The sequence below is a fragment of the Elephantulus edwardii genome, unplaced genomic scaffold (assembly GCF_000299155.1).
Source record: "Elephantulus edwardii isolate Elephantulus edwardi_28Jun2011 unplaced genomic scaffold, EleEdw1.0 scaffold00213, whole genome shotgun sequence".
Lineage (NCBI taxonomy): Eukaryota > Metazoa > Chordata > Mammalia > Macroscelidea > Macroscelididae > Elephantulus > Elephantulus edwardii.
The window spans coordinates 4,284,883-4,300,457 of NW_006399963.1; the positions used below are offsets into that span (position 1 = coordinate 4,284,883).

General features: G+C 38.4%; 1 protein-coding gene across 1 annotated transcript in view; it reads left to right on the top strand.

The window, feature by feature from the left end:
• Nucleotides 1–344: 344 nt before the first annotated feature.
• The window catches only part of ZFAND4 (zinc finger, AN1-type domain 4), a 90,720-nt gene continuing 75,489 nt past the window's right edge, over nt 345–15,575 (top strand). The window contains 1 exon segment of the mRNA XM_006897717.1: nt 345–606. Coding sequence (XP_006897779.1) covers nt 345–606 — 262 coding nt within the window.

Here is a 15,575-nt window from a genome sequence, read left to right on the forward strand (position 1 = left end):
CAAATCTCTGTAAATGTTCACTAAAAGTAATAAAATTTAATAATAATTTAAAAACAAAACAAAATTCTACTGAACAGTTGAAAGATACAGAAAAATTATTACCATTTTGCTTGTTCTAAATAACTTATACTCTAGGTGATGAGCAATTCTGAGACAAGTGAAATTAGGCAATTAAGCTAAAATGAGTTGAGGATTTTCTGGAAGACTGAAGTAGATATGAATTGTTCAGAAAGTCTTTATGGAAGAGCAAAGACATTCAGATAGACTTGTTAAAACAATAATATTTTTGTTTGTTTATTTTTTAGGTACAGAACGCAAAACATGAACTATAATATTTATAACCAATGTACAAAGTTGACTTGGCTAGAACTGGAATACTGTTACTTACAATATATTCCAGAGGAATTAGAAAAGTCAAAGTAATGGATAACAAAAAAGAACCTCCATTCTTCAATGAAGATAATGTGGGACCACTTTACTACAAACTTTCTTTCTATGATACCATGGAGCTCTTCATTGAAACATTGACGGGAACATGTTTTGAGTTGAGAGTTTCACCTTTTGAAGCTGTCATTTCTGTGAAAGCGAAAATTCAAAGACTGGAAGGTACTAGTGTTTATTTTAGTATATAAATGTTAAATTTCTTCATCAAGAGGGTATAATGTTAAACTTTTCTCATGGACAAAATGTCAAATATATGGAAGTAGGGGGAAAAATAGGATAATTAGCTCCATAATTCTTCACATCAACAATTATAGACTCATGAACCATCTTGTTTTCACTCCTTGGTTTCTCCCATGTCACCATCTTCTAGGTTTTTTTGAGTGAAAAATTTTCCATCCACATTGTGTTTCATATGGTCATTCCTGTACATTTTGTCTTATAAATTTAATCACCATCGATCTGTGCCACTATTACACCATCTTTTCAGTTTCCCACTGGATTTTTCCCAATTCCTTCACCCCCTCTCTCCACTTATCAAACACTCTGACCCAAATAGCTCCCCTCCTCACCACCTTCAGCCCCCTGCCCCTTCTCCTTCCCTCGTCAGACAGTTATACACATTTTACTAGTTAATTCTTCTGTTTTCACAATAATGGTCTTAATGCAGTATTAATCATCTTCTACCTTTTTTAAATTTTTAACTTTTTTATTTTATGTTGTTTTGCCTACAAAGTTCATATACATTGTATTTCACACTATACTGCATTCACATTGTATTTCATACATTCTCCTTCATTAAATTTTATAAAATTAATCATCATTGAGCTATGCCCACCATTACCCTTTCTTTCCAGATCCCCACCAGATCTTTCCCATTTCCTTTGCAGCACCCCCTTCCTCTACCCACCAAATTGTGTGACCCTATGATTTCCCCCCAGCCCACAGTCACCTCTCTGCTCTCATCCCTTCGTCCTTTGGAGGCCCATACATGTTTTATTAGTTATCTTTCTATTTTTACAGTAATGATCTTACACAGTATTTATCCTTATGAAATTTGAGTTAGTTCACTCAGCATAATGCCCTCCAGTCTCTCCCAAATTATGGAGTCATTTTCAAAATTGTTTTTCCTGAGGATTGTGTTCATCATGTTAATGCAGCACAATTTCTAAATATATTTGACTGTGGGTGGGTATTTGGGCTGTTTCCAGGCTAGTGTCATAGGAATGATGGGGTGGGGGGAAAGCCCTATTTTTTTTTGAAAGCCCTATTTTTAAATAAATTTCAGCAAGCTGTACCAAATTATGCCATAATTCTTACAGTTGCTTTTAAATGGAAATAGTAATTTTGTTCCCTTTTACTAATCTTGCTTACATTTCTGTTCTCTCTTATGTTGTTTTTGTTTTTGTTATTTTGTGCCCTTGAGTCCCCTGCAACTCTTGGTGACCCTATGTTACAACAGCCCTAAATGCTGCTCTATCCTGTGCCAATCATATTGTCTCTGACACACCCCATTACCCCAGTCACTGAATCAATCCATCCCATCGAGGGTCTTCTTCTCTTGCATTGTACCTCCACCTTCCCAAGCATGATGTCCTTCTCTGAGGACTGGTCCCTTCTTGCAACATGTTCAAAGTATGTCAGATGAAGCTTCAGAATCCTTGCCTCCAAGGAGCAAGCAACCTGGTCTTATTACCCTCTCTAGGATGAACCTGTTTGTTATCCTAGCAGTCCATGGTATATTCTATACTCTTCTCCAGCACCACAGCTCAAAGGCATCAATTCACCTTCTATCATCCCTAGTCATTGTCCACCTTTCTGACATATAGCAAGTAATTGCAAAGACTATGGCCTGTATCAGGAGTACCATAGTCTCCAGACTGACATTGTTGCTCTTCAGTATTTTGGAGAGTTCTCTGACAGCAGATTTTCTCAATGCAATTCATCTTTTCATTTCGTGGCTGCTGGTACCAAGAGTGTTGACTGTGGAGCCAACCAAATTAAAGCTGTTAACTGTCTCAGTCTCTTCACCATCTATCATGATGCTGCCAATAGGACCAGTGGTGAAAAATCTTATGTTTTTTTGATGTTGAGTTTCGATCTATATTTGATCTTCTACAGCAAATGTGTCAGGCCCTTCTCAGTTTTGGCAAGCAGAGTTGTGTCATCTGCCTAACACAAATTTTTATGAGTTTTTCTCCTATCCTAATACCACATTACTCTTCATAGAGCCCTGCCTCCCAGATAATCTGTTCTGCATATAGATTGAAAAGTTATGGAGATAAGATAGATCCCTGGCATACACCCTTCCTAATTTTGAATCATACAGTGTTTTCTTTCTCTGTTCTGATGACTGTCTTCTGGTCTAAGTATAGGCTTTGCATAAGCACAATCAAGTGCTCTGGGATTCCCATTCTTCTCAGAGTCTGACACAGCTTGTTGTGATCCACACAATCAAATGCCTTTGCATGGTTAATGAAACACAGATAGACATCCCTCTGATACTCTCTGCTTCCAGTCAAGATCCATCTAACATTAACTGTAATATCCCTAGTACCATGACATCTTCTAAACCCAGCCCGTGCTTCAGACAGTTCTCTGTTGATGTGCTGTTCTAGTCATTTTTAGATGATCTTCAGCAGAATCTTGCTTGCATATGATACTAATGATATTTTTCAATAATTTCCACACTCTCTCAGATCACCTTTCTTTAGAATAATAACAAATATAGATCTCTTCCAGTCAGTTTACTTAGGCTCTTTTAATTCTTTATATGTATGAGTCTTCAATACGGATTGAAGCTCAACATCAAGAAAACAAAGATTCTCATATTAACAAAGGAAATAATAAGAACTGTATATTCTTAGCAATTGTTGCAGAAAAGGCATTTGACAAAATTCAGTACTCCTTGCTGATAATGACACTCAGCAAAATTGAAACAGAGGGAATTTCCTCAACATAGTATATATGCAAAACCAAGAGCCAATATCATTCTCAATGGAGAAAGGCTAAAATATTTTTCTTGTGAACGTGGACCAGACAAGGATACCCACTGTCACCACTTCTATTCAATATTGTATTAGAAGTACTTGCTAGGGCATTACAACAAGAGAAGGAACTAAAAGCCACCCAGATTGGCAAAAAGATGGTTAAACTATAGCTGTATACAGATAACATGATAGTGTACACAGAAAACTGCAAGGACTCAACAAAAAAACTGTTAGAGCTAGTAGGCCAATTTAGTAGAGTGGCAGGATATAAGATCAATTTCCAAAAATTAATGGTATTCCTCTACACTAATAAAAAGAACTCAGAGAAGGAGACCAAGAAAGCAATGCCATTTACAACAGCCAACCACAAATTGAGACACTTGAGAGTGAACGTAACTAACTAGAGACATAAAAGACCTGTACAAAGAAAACTACCGAACAGTTCTGTGAGACACAATAAAAGACCTAAATAAATGGAAAAATCTTTCCTGTTTATGGATAGGAAGACTCATATTGTCAAAATGACAGTCCTACGAAAAACAATATACATGTTCAATGCAATCTCAATACAGTTATCAAATTTGTTTTTCAAGGAGATCGAAAGGGAAATTGTCAAGTTAGTTTGAAGAGGAAAGAGGCCATGAATAAGCAAAGCACTCCTCAGAAACAAAAATGAAGTGGGAAACATAGCACTCCCTGACCTTAAAATGTACTACACAACAGTAATAACCAAAACAGCATGTACTGGTACAACTGCAAGCACATAGACCAATGGAACAGAATTGAGAACCCAGAAATGGACTCAGCTATTTATGGTCAACTGATATTTGACAAGGAAATAAAATCTATCAAGTGGGGAAGTGACAACCTCTTCAACAAATGGTGCTGGCAAAATTGGGCTGCTACAACAAGCAAAATCCTGCTAAAGATTATCCAGAAATTACTAGACCCATACATTAACAGAGAAATGCAAGAAATACAAACTGGGTTTAGAAGAGGTTTTGGCACTAGAGACATCATTGCCAATGTGAGATTGATCTTGACAGAAAGCAAATAGTATCAGAGGGGTATTTCTCTGTGTTTCAATGACTATGAAAGGTATTTGACTGTGTGAATCATAACAAATTGTGACCAACCTTGAGGAGAATGGGAATCCCAGAACAATTGATAATGCTCATGTGAAACCTATACTTGGAACAAGGAAGCAGTCCTCAGAACAGAGCAGGAAAGCATTACAGGGTTCAAAATCAGGAAGAGAGTCTGTCAGGGATGCATAGTGTCTTCATACCTTTTCAATCTATATGCAGAACAGATCATTCAGGAGACTGGGCTTTATGACAAGGAATGTGGCATCAGAATTGGAGGAAGACTAATCAACAACCTATGTTAAGCAGATGGCACAACCTTGCTTGCTGAAAGTGAGGCAGTCCTGACATGCTTGCTGCAGAAGGTCAAGGACTGTAGTCTTCAATATGAGTTGAAACTCAACATTAAGATGATGATGATTCTTACCACTGGGCCAACTGGCAGCACCATGATAGATGGAGAAGAGATTGAGGTTGTTAGCAGTTACAGCTTGCTCTGCTGGAGAAGTCTTGAATATATCATGGACTGCCAAGAAAGCAAATAGGTCTGTCATGGAGAGGGTGAAACCAGGTTTCTCCTTGGAGGCTAGGATTTTGAAGCTCCATGTCACACACTTTGAGCATGTGGCTAAGGAGGGACTAGTCCTTTGAGAATGACAGGAAACTCAGAAGGGTAGAAGGACAGCACAGAAGAGGAAGACCTTGGATGAAATGTATCGGTACAGTAACTGGGCAATGAAGGTAGGTTTGTCAGAGTCAGTGAGACTGGGTTAGGACAGGAAAGACTTCAGAAGTGTTGTACATAGGGTCACTATGAGTTGCAAGCAATTTGAGAGCACACAACAACAACAACCTGCAGAGAGTTGAAACAAGATCCATATTTCACACCATATACAAAAATCAACTCAAAATGGATTTGAGACCTGAAAGTAAAGCTCAAAGCCATCAAGATCATCAGAGACAAACTGGGATCAAGTTTAGGTATAAAGAGACTGCCAAATACATCCAAATACAAAAATACACAATCTGGAGAGGATAAAATTGATGACCTTCTAAAGATTAAATTCCTGTGTGCATCAAAACTTTTTCCAACAGAGTGAAAAGAAAACCTACAACTGGGAAAAAAATACATTTGGCAATGCCATTTCAGACAAGGATCTCATATCAAAAGTTTACAGAATCCTACAGGACCTCCACAAGAAAAATACTGATCACACAATTACAAAATGGACAAAAGACAGGGAAATAATTTGCACAGAGGAAGGCATTTGGATGGCCAACAGACACATAAAGAAATGCTTAAAATCACTGACAATAAGAGAGAACCAAATCAGAACCATAATTAGATATAATCTCACTCCAGTAGCAGTGGCAAAGTTTAATAGGAAAGAAAGTAATAAATGTTGGAGAGGATGTAGATAGATAGGAAGTCTTATACACTGTTGGTGGAATTGTAAAATGGTACAACCACTCTGAAAGGCAGTTTGATGTTTCCTCAGAAAGATGAGCATAGAAATTCTATATGACCCAGCTATTCCAATGCTTGGAATATACCATGAGAAAATGAGAACTGTAGCACAAATGGAAACTTGTACACCAATGTTCATAGTAGTGTTATCAAGCATCGTAAGAACATGGAAACAGTTCAAATGTTTAACCACAATGAATACATAGAGAAATTATGAGACATTCACATGATGGAATACTACTCAGCACACAAGAGCAATGATTTTGTAAATCACTACCTAACTACCCATCGTGGACAGTGTTGAGTGGAGCTCCCAGTTTAAGACAGGGTTGGAAGCAGGAGTGGTAACCATTTCCTAAACCACATGCCTCTGGGAACTCTATGAACTTCGAGAAATGATAGTTACAGAAAGGTCTTTTGTTCATAGGGTCGCTATGAGTCGTGCACAACTCAATGGCAATCAAAAACAACATCATGTTTTTATAAATTACATAAAAAATGATAGATAAATAAATGGGTACTGTAAGTATTACCCCACACACTATAAATTGAGAGGGTGGAGGTAACTGGATGTGGGGGTGGGAAATCTATGAAGAAAGCAAAGATTATTTTAAAAAATCAAGAAGAAAGAAAATACCAAAATAGATGCTGGAAAAAGCTCTGAAATTTGTTCTTCAGTGCAGAGAAGCCAAAACAAAGGGAAGGAAGAATGATTAAATAAGAGAACAGAAGATTTCAAAAGTCAGCTCAAGAAAATAAAGCAGAGTACAATAATCAAATATGCATAAATGTGGAGTTAGAAAATCAAAAGAGAAGAATATTTTCTCAAACTGATTAAATTGAAGGATAAATTCTAACCTCAGCTTTAAATACTGAAGGATTCTATGGACAAAATATTGAATGATAAGGAAGCATGATCCAATCGAGTGAAAATTATTGAACAGTATCATTAATATCACATGCAATATTCAGCTGAAGATTATCCAAAAATGACTAGAGCAACACATCAACAGAGAACTGCCTGAAGTGCAGGCTGAGTTTAGAAGAGGCCGTGGTACTCGGGGTATTATAGCTAATGCTAGATGGACCTTGTCTATCTGTGTTTCATTGACTATGCAGAGGCATTTGACTGTGTAGATCACAATAAACTGTGGCTGACTCTGAGAAGAATGGGAATCCCAGAACACTTGATCATGCTAATGCAAAACTTATACTTGAACCAAGAAGCAGTCGTCAGAACAGAGCAAGGAAACACCGCATGGTTCAAAATTGGGAAGGGCGTATGCTAGGGATGTGTCCTGTCTCCATAAACTGAGGAGGACCTGAAGCGCTTGCTGCAGAGGGACAAAGACTGCAGCCTTCAATATGGATTGAGGCTCAATATCAAGAAGACAAAGATTCTCACCACTGGACCAATTGGCAGCATCAGGATGGATGGTGAAGAGATTGAGATTGTTCACAGCTTCAGTCTGCTTGGCTCCACAATCAACACTCTTGGCACCAGCAGCCAGGAAATAAAAGACGTATTGCGATGGGAAGGTCTGCTGTGGAAGAGACATCTCTAAAGTACTGAAAAGCAACGGTGTGTCTCTGGAGACTAAGGTGCATCTGGTACAGGCCATGGTCTTTGCAATCACTTGTTATGCGTGAGAGAGTTGGACAATGACCAGGGAGGATTAGAAGGAGAATTGATGCTTTTGAGCTTTGGTGTTGGAGAAGAGTGCTGAGGAAACAAACAGATTCATCCTAGAGAGGGTTAAACCAGGCTGCTCCTTGGAGGCAAGGATTCTGAAACTTCCTCTGACATACTTCGGACATGTTGTGAGGAGAGTGGTCCTTGGAGAAGGACATCATGCTTGCGAAGATGGAGGGCAGGCGCAGGAGGGGAAGTCCCTCTGGGAGGTGGATTGATTCCGTGACTGGCGCAATCGGGATGAGTGTGTCAGAGACAATGAGATTGGCACAGGACAGAGCAGAGTTTAGAGCTGTTGTACATAGGGTCGCTATGAGTCACGAGTGACTCGACAGCGCATAACAGCAACAACAACAACAATGCCAAGCAAATAATTTGAGAAACTGAAGTATATAAAGAAGAATGTGACATTAAAATTGGAAGAAAACGTTATCAACAGTTTGCATGTTTGCAGAAAGTAAAAATTATTTCAAGCATTTACTGAAGAAAATGGATTACACTTCAATATCAAGAAAACAAAAATTCATACCAATGGGCTACATCATGATAGATGGAGAAAAGAATGAGGTAATTGAGTATTTTATTTAGATCTATAATCAATGCCCACAGGTAGCAGCAGTCAAGAAATCAAAAGACAGGTCACATTGGACAAAGCTGCTTTCTAGGACATCGTTGTGTATTTTTTTAATAAGTTTTTCTTTTAATTGTGATTTTAACGAAAGTTTACAGGAATGTTAGATTTTCATTCATTTATTGCTGCATATTTTACCACCTCTCCCTTCTCCCCCTGAAAAAAAAAAAAATCATTCATTGCTGCACAATTACCTCCCTCCTCCCCCCCCCAAGTCCTCTTTGAAATGTAACTCTTACATTATGTTATGACTGTTGTCATATATATGATGCCTAATCATATATTTCTTTTAAACAGTTCTTTCCTTCATCTGTTCCAATGCAATATTTATTATTTATCCCCCTTTTTCTTCATTTCCCCCAATCTCCATGTCAGTCCTATTTTACAATAGTAATGTTATGCAGTATTTGTCCTTTTGAGACTCAGATATTTTACTCAGCATAATGTCCTCAAGGGTCACCCAATGTTGTGTATTATTTTATGAGTTCCTTAGTTATAGGTGCTGCATAGTATTAAATTGTGTGAATATACCAAGTTCTATCCATTTATTTGTTGATGGGCACTTAGGTTGCTTCCATCTCTTTGCTCTTGTATCTAGGACCTCTTTAAAGTATTGAAGATCAGTAATCCCAGTTTTAAAACTAAAATGTAACTGCTCCAAACCATAACATTTTTACTTGCTTCATATGCATGTGAAAAGTGGATAATGCCTAAGAAAACAGAAAAAGAATTAATGCCTCTGAATTGGTATTCTTGAAACCACTGGATTTGAAATACCAAAAGCATACAGCCTTAAGTTTAGCAACACAGCTTGCTACAGACTATACTTGCAGATTCTAGTCTGGACTGCCAAAAGAAAAAAATAAAATCAGTCTGGTGGAACTGACGGTGCTTGTTAGAGACAGTAATCATGACACTTCATCTTACATATTTGGGGGGCAGGTTTTCAAGAGGGTCCTTTAGAATGTTGTTAAGAGTCTTTAGAAAAAAGACATTATTCTTGGAAATATAGAGGGTCAGCAAAATAGAGGCAGATCTTTAAGGAGATGAATTGGCAGTGACTGCGATAACGGACTTGAGCATGCAATAATGGACTAGAGATTGTGAGGATGATGCAGTAAAAGGCAAGGTTCCATCTGTTGGCCATAGGGTCATTATGAGTCATAGTTAAGTGACAACACCTATAACAACACTAAATCAGTTTATTATATCCTAAATTTCAGTTCTTATAGTTTTGGTCCTAAAGTATAATTTTATGTCTTATATTCCACATCTCTGCTGAAATGATATTTTCTTTCATTTTGAAAATTATTTATAAAAGTTATTTTAAACTTCACATCTGAATTTCAATATCTGAATCACTTATTGATATTTTTCTATTTTTTCCTTTTCATCTTCTTTAATCAGTTAGCCCTGTATTATAGCATGCTTTGTAGTTTTCCCCAACTTGTGAAATGAATTGTAGTGGCTCTCAAGGTAGGTATTCGTTCTTCAGAGATAGTCAAGCATACCAACAGATGACCTTCTACTGCTGACAGCTAATTTTAGGCTTTGTCAGCATATGTGTATCTTTAGCCTTACTCCTAAAGTTCACCCTTATAGGATCTCAGTGGAAAACATTGCTGGTATTGAGACTCTTGTGACTTGAAAAACTAGAAACACCAAACACCAGAAAACCCAACTCATTGCTATCAAGTTTCTTTGGACATATAACAGCCCTCTACCAGGTTTCCAAGACTGTAAATCACAGTAGGAGAACAGTACTTATTCTATCCTGCAGAGAGCCTGGTGGATTTGAACTGCCAGAGGCATGCAGCCCTAGGTTACTAGCACAGCTTGGAGTCACAGTTAAGTGTTTAGTTTAATAGTCAGCCAGTGATTTTAGGGGCATTTGACTTCTCTGTAATTTACTCATCTTTAGAACCTTGTCCTTCAGTTTCACTTCTTTTTCTGCCTTGGATTACAATTTTGTCCTATCATCCCAAAAAGATTGTTATTCTGGTAGGGCTGTGGTTTTTTCTTTTCTGAATTGGAAGCTCTCAGGGGAGGAAGTTGGCCCAATGTAGAGCATATGTAGTGTGATTCATTTGTCTTAAGGCTGCCATAGGTTCAGATACTGCTTGTCTGTCTCTCCATAGTACCTTCAAAAGTTGTTTCTATCTTTATACTTACTTTCATTGCAAGAGATTGTATAAAGTTAATTCTTTCAAATCTGGTGGATAACTTTTAAAAAATATTTTTACTCTGTGAATTCTCTTTCCTTTATAATTTATTTTTCAGTAAGTTGAAATATTTGTCCTTTGGAAATTCCTATAGCCTAGATGAAATTTTCCTGTCCTGTGCACTACTGGCATGTTGGGCCAGATTATTCTTTCCAGTGAAGAGTTGTTTCCTGGGCTTTCCTACCTAGAATACTAGTTGTTGTTGATGTGTGACATCCAGATAAATACAAAGAGTGGAGAAAGGAAACACCAAAATGGATGTCAGAAGACACTCTGAAAATTGTACCAGAGCATTAAGAGGCCAAAACAAAGGGAGCAATGCTGAAGTAAAAGATGAAGATTTCAAATGGTAGCTCAAGAAGACAAAGCAAAGTCTTATAAAGAAATATGCAAAGAGCTAGAGTTAGAAAATTAAAAAGGAAGAACAGGGGCTTCTTGGAATGAAGTAGTGGGACAAATGTCACCTCTCAAGGGACTTGTTCCTGGCACCACCTGGCCTTGGAGTAACCTTCCTAAGAAAAAGGAAAGAGAATGGAAAGGTTCGTTTCAAGGGGCAGACCCACAGTTTGGACTAAAGAAGGCCTGGTCCATCACGGACTGTGACAGCGGTGGTGATGACAGGGGACAGGAGACTGAACGAGCAGTCCAGGCCCTCAATAAACTGGACCTCAAACCCAAATTCTTCATTCTGTACGGTGACCTTGCCCATGCTGTGCCAGGAATGCTCTAGTGGAGGGAGCTTCAGCAAGTGTTCAAGAATGTCAACAAGAACGTCCTACAGGTCTTCTCAGTGGCAGTCATGACATTGGCAATGTCTTCTTCACAGCTGATTCCATCTAGGAGTTCTACCAGACGTGGGGAGAAGACTATTTCAGCATCTGAGTGGGAGGTTTCCTGTGCCTGGTTCTCAACTCCCAGTTCTATGATGCTTCCAGGTGCCCCACCTTGAAGCTGGCACAGGACCAGTGGCTGGACAAGCAGCTGAATGTCACTGGGCAGTGTAGATGCCAGCATGCGTTGTCTTCCAGCACATCCTGCTGTTTCTCCAGAGCATGAATAAGGACAATGACTACTTCAGTCTCACCATGCTAGTGCAGCAGGAGGTGGCAGATAGGTTCCCCAAAGCACGTATCAAAGGCATGTTCTCGGGCCACTACCACAGGAACGCCGGGGGCACCTACCGGAACCTCAACATGGAAGTATCATCTGTCATCAGATGCCACCTGAATAAAGACATAGATGGACTCCGTGTCATGGTGGTGACTGCCGACAAGATCACTCATCAGATGCTATAGTTTAGACAGGCTGAGAAAGGGATAGAAGACCTGATGGATTCAATGAAGAAGAATTGATCTATTCACTATCCATTTCCAATATATTTGTTTTACAAGGAACAGCAACTGCATACAACGCCTTATTGAAAAAAGCAACTAGATCAGGCAGATTTGTGAATTTATGTCTTTTGCATAAATCAGAAAGTGGGGTTATATCTTAAATTATATTCAAGTTAGAAACATCCCTCCCTTTAAAACAGAGGGTAGGCTCTTGGGCCCTTGCTTCCAACATAACAAAGAAAAGGAGAAACAATGGTTGTGCCAAAAAAGGGCCACGGCCATGTTCAGCCTATTCCTCTCTCAAACTGCACCAGCTGCATGATCAAAGACAAGGCAATTAAGAATTTCCTAATTTGAAATATAGTAGAGGCAGCTGCCGTCAGGGACATTTCTGAAGTGAGTGTCTTTGACACATATGTGCTTCCAAAGCTCTATGTGAAATTGTACAATTATGTGAGTTGTGCCATTCACAGCAAGGTGGTGAGGAACTGTTCTTGTGAAGCCCAAAAGAACCGAATACCTCCACCTAGATTTAGACCTACAGGTGCTGCCCCATGACCACCACCAAAGCCCAGGTAAGAAGGCTGAAGAAAAAACTCTGCTGAAAACAAAATGGAATCATACTTTAAAAGAAACAAGAAAAAAAGAGGTGGGAACTTGGAAGTTTAAAAAACAAATTTGTTTCAAAAGAAAAAGATTTTTAAAAATGAAAAACACTCAGCTTGAAAAAGTATATGATAACGGGAAAGGTGGAGAAGGGTCAGTGAAATAGAGGAAGACCCCCCACTAAGAGGGATTAATACAATGACTGTAATATTGCTTGAGTATCAGAGATCATGAGGATAGCACAGGCTAGGGCAAAGGTTTATATCTCTTAATCATAGGATCACTGTGAGTTGTAGTAGACCTGATGTTACCTAACACAAAAGCAACAGGAACATAATTAAATATTCTGAAATTATCATTCTTTTCACTGTTATCAAGAATTTATTTTGTTCCACAGTCAAATGGCTTTGTATAGTCAATAAAACAAAGGTAAGCATCTTTGTTATTCTCTAATTTCAGCCAGAATCCATCACACATCAGCAATCTAGCCCTTGTTACATGTCTTCTTCTGAAGTTCTGGCATTCTCTGTGGATGTAGATCTGCAGCCATTCTGAATTAACTTCAGCAGAGTTTAGCTTATATATGCTATTAATTATATTGGTCGTTAATGTCTAAATTCTGTTGGACCACTTTTCTTTGCCATGGGCACCAATATGAATCTCTCCAAGTGAGACTGGTCAGGTAGCTGCCTTCCACATTTCTTGACACAAATGAATTAGCATTTTTAGCATTAAATCCATTTGCTGAAGTATCTCAACTGGTATTCTGTGAGCTGTTTGTTTTTTCAAATTTTTTATTGTGACGAACATGTATGGGAATACAAGTGGGTGAGGGTTGGAAGAAGAAGAGTGAGGATGGTCAGGGATAAAATCACAGGGCTGCACAATTTGGAGGGGTGTGGAGGGTGGGGAGTCGAGGTTGAGTGAAAACAATGAGAAAAAAAGATCCAGTGGAACCAATAGAGACAGGGTAATGGTAAGCATAGTCCGATGATGATAAATTTTTTATTTTAACAAAGAAATTGTCTTACTCACTTGAGGGTTTCTCATTTGGGAATGAAGTGCAGATTCTCTGGCTTCTTCATGTGTTGATGTGAAGGGGGAAGGGAAGCACACTTAAACACCTTACTGATATTCCTGGGTTGAAGCCACATGCCTTCTTGTTCAGTTTGAAGATATCTTCCTGATGTTTATTGCCCTCTGGACTGCAAAGTGTTTTCCAAGGTGTGTCCAGTGGGCATGGGTGGCTGAACCCTGAAGCTCCATCCTCCTTCACGCCTTAGCTGGCAGTTATATTTCCCATTTGTTTCTGGAACTGGGTTCAGGGTTCAGGTCTGGAGCAATACTCAGTGTTAAGATTATCTGTAGGAAAGGGAACAAACCTAGAGAGAACAAACTTGTGAGTTACAAAGAGAAGGGCTTTGGAGATGTTACTTATAGGTGTACTTAGGAAGGAGGTGGAGGAAAGTATCTTAGATAAAATTCTTTGTATACACCAGGCAGTTTTCCCCAGCGACCTGAAGGCTCTCCCTGGGGGCCTGGGTGGCAGACTCTGGGGGCCAGATGGCATACCCCGTGGGCAAAGTGGCACACCCTCCTACTGAAACACACTCCTCCCCGCCCCGGAGGTATGGTCCCTATGCCTCACTGAAGACCATGGCCAGGGACAGCACCCCTGGTTCTGGTGCCGCCACCACTGCTTCCCTCCCCTTTACTAAATTGTCAGACTACGATTCCAAGTAACCACTGTGAGCTGTTTTTATAACAATGTTTTTGGTGCAGTTGAAACTTCTCACTTGGGTACATAACTGTTGGGTTTTTATCATGTGATATTTCCTAAAATAGTGAATGTTGGAAAATTATTTTTAGTAAAGTCACATTATATATTATTTCCTGAATGTTTTTCTGCACAGTAACTCTGTATATTCTTTCAGAACAATAGCCCTGATATTTGAAGGAAGATGAGGCTGTACATAAAATCATTAGTTTATATTTGATTTTTTAAAATAATATTGCCACATTTATGCTAGTTTTGAAAAGTCTGATACCAGTCTAATTCTTTTCCTGTTATAAAATATTTTCTAGAAATTATTTTATCATTGAAATGGAATTAAATACTTTTATTACTAGGATATGTCTTAGAATTGATTGTGGTTAGCTTCCACTGGGCTGGCCCTGATACATGGTAAACCCATACATAATAGGATTGAATGGCTATGATTTATAGGATTTTTATTTGCTTATTTTCAGAAGTAGATAACCAGGCGTTTCCCCCTAGTCTGGATACTCTTCTGAATCCTATTCTGCATTACAGTAACGCAATAAGCAGCCTGCACTGACAGAGCACGTAGTGATTACACTTGAAATAGTTTTTCCAAGTGCCCACTGGGTCCTTTTACAGTGTCATTTGGATCTAGTTTGATTTCCAGAAAAATGTCCAGAATTATTGTGGGGATATTTTCCATCATTTTTATTGGTTTACATACAATCATATATCTTGTGTTATAAATTGCATTTTATCTAATTAATTACTATTGATTTATGCCTGTTATCACCATGTCTTTCCAAGTTCCTATTAAATTGATCCTATTTCTTCACTCTGCTATCCACCCACTAACTGCTACTATCCTAGTGATTTCCCCCTTCCCTGTTTTGTGCCCCTTTTTCTCTTTTGAACATTTATATACATCTTGTTCAATTATCCTATTTTTACAATAATGGTATTATGCAATACTTGTTGTTATGAGACTGAGTTACTTAACTCAGCATAATGCTCTCTAGACTCTCCCATATTTAGTGTTTTTTATGAAATAATTTTTCCTTAGTGCAGCATAGCATTTCATGGTGTGAATGTGCCACACTTTCTCAATCCATTTAATTGTTGATGGGCATTTGGGCTGTTTACATTTTCCTGCTAATGTGAACAAAGCTGCTATGAACACAGGTGTACATATCTCTATGTCTCAGTTCTAATTTCCTTGGGACATATTCCTAGAAGAAAAATAGCTGGATCATGTGGGAATTCTATGTTCACTTTTTTATTAAATTTTATTAATTTTAATGAACATTTACAGAGATTTTGGGTTTTCATTCATTCCTTGTTGA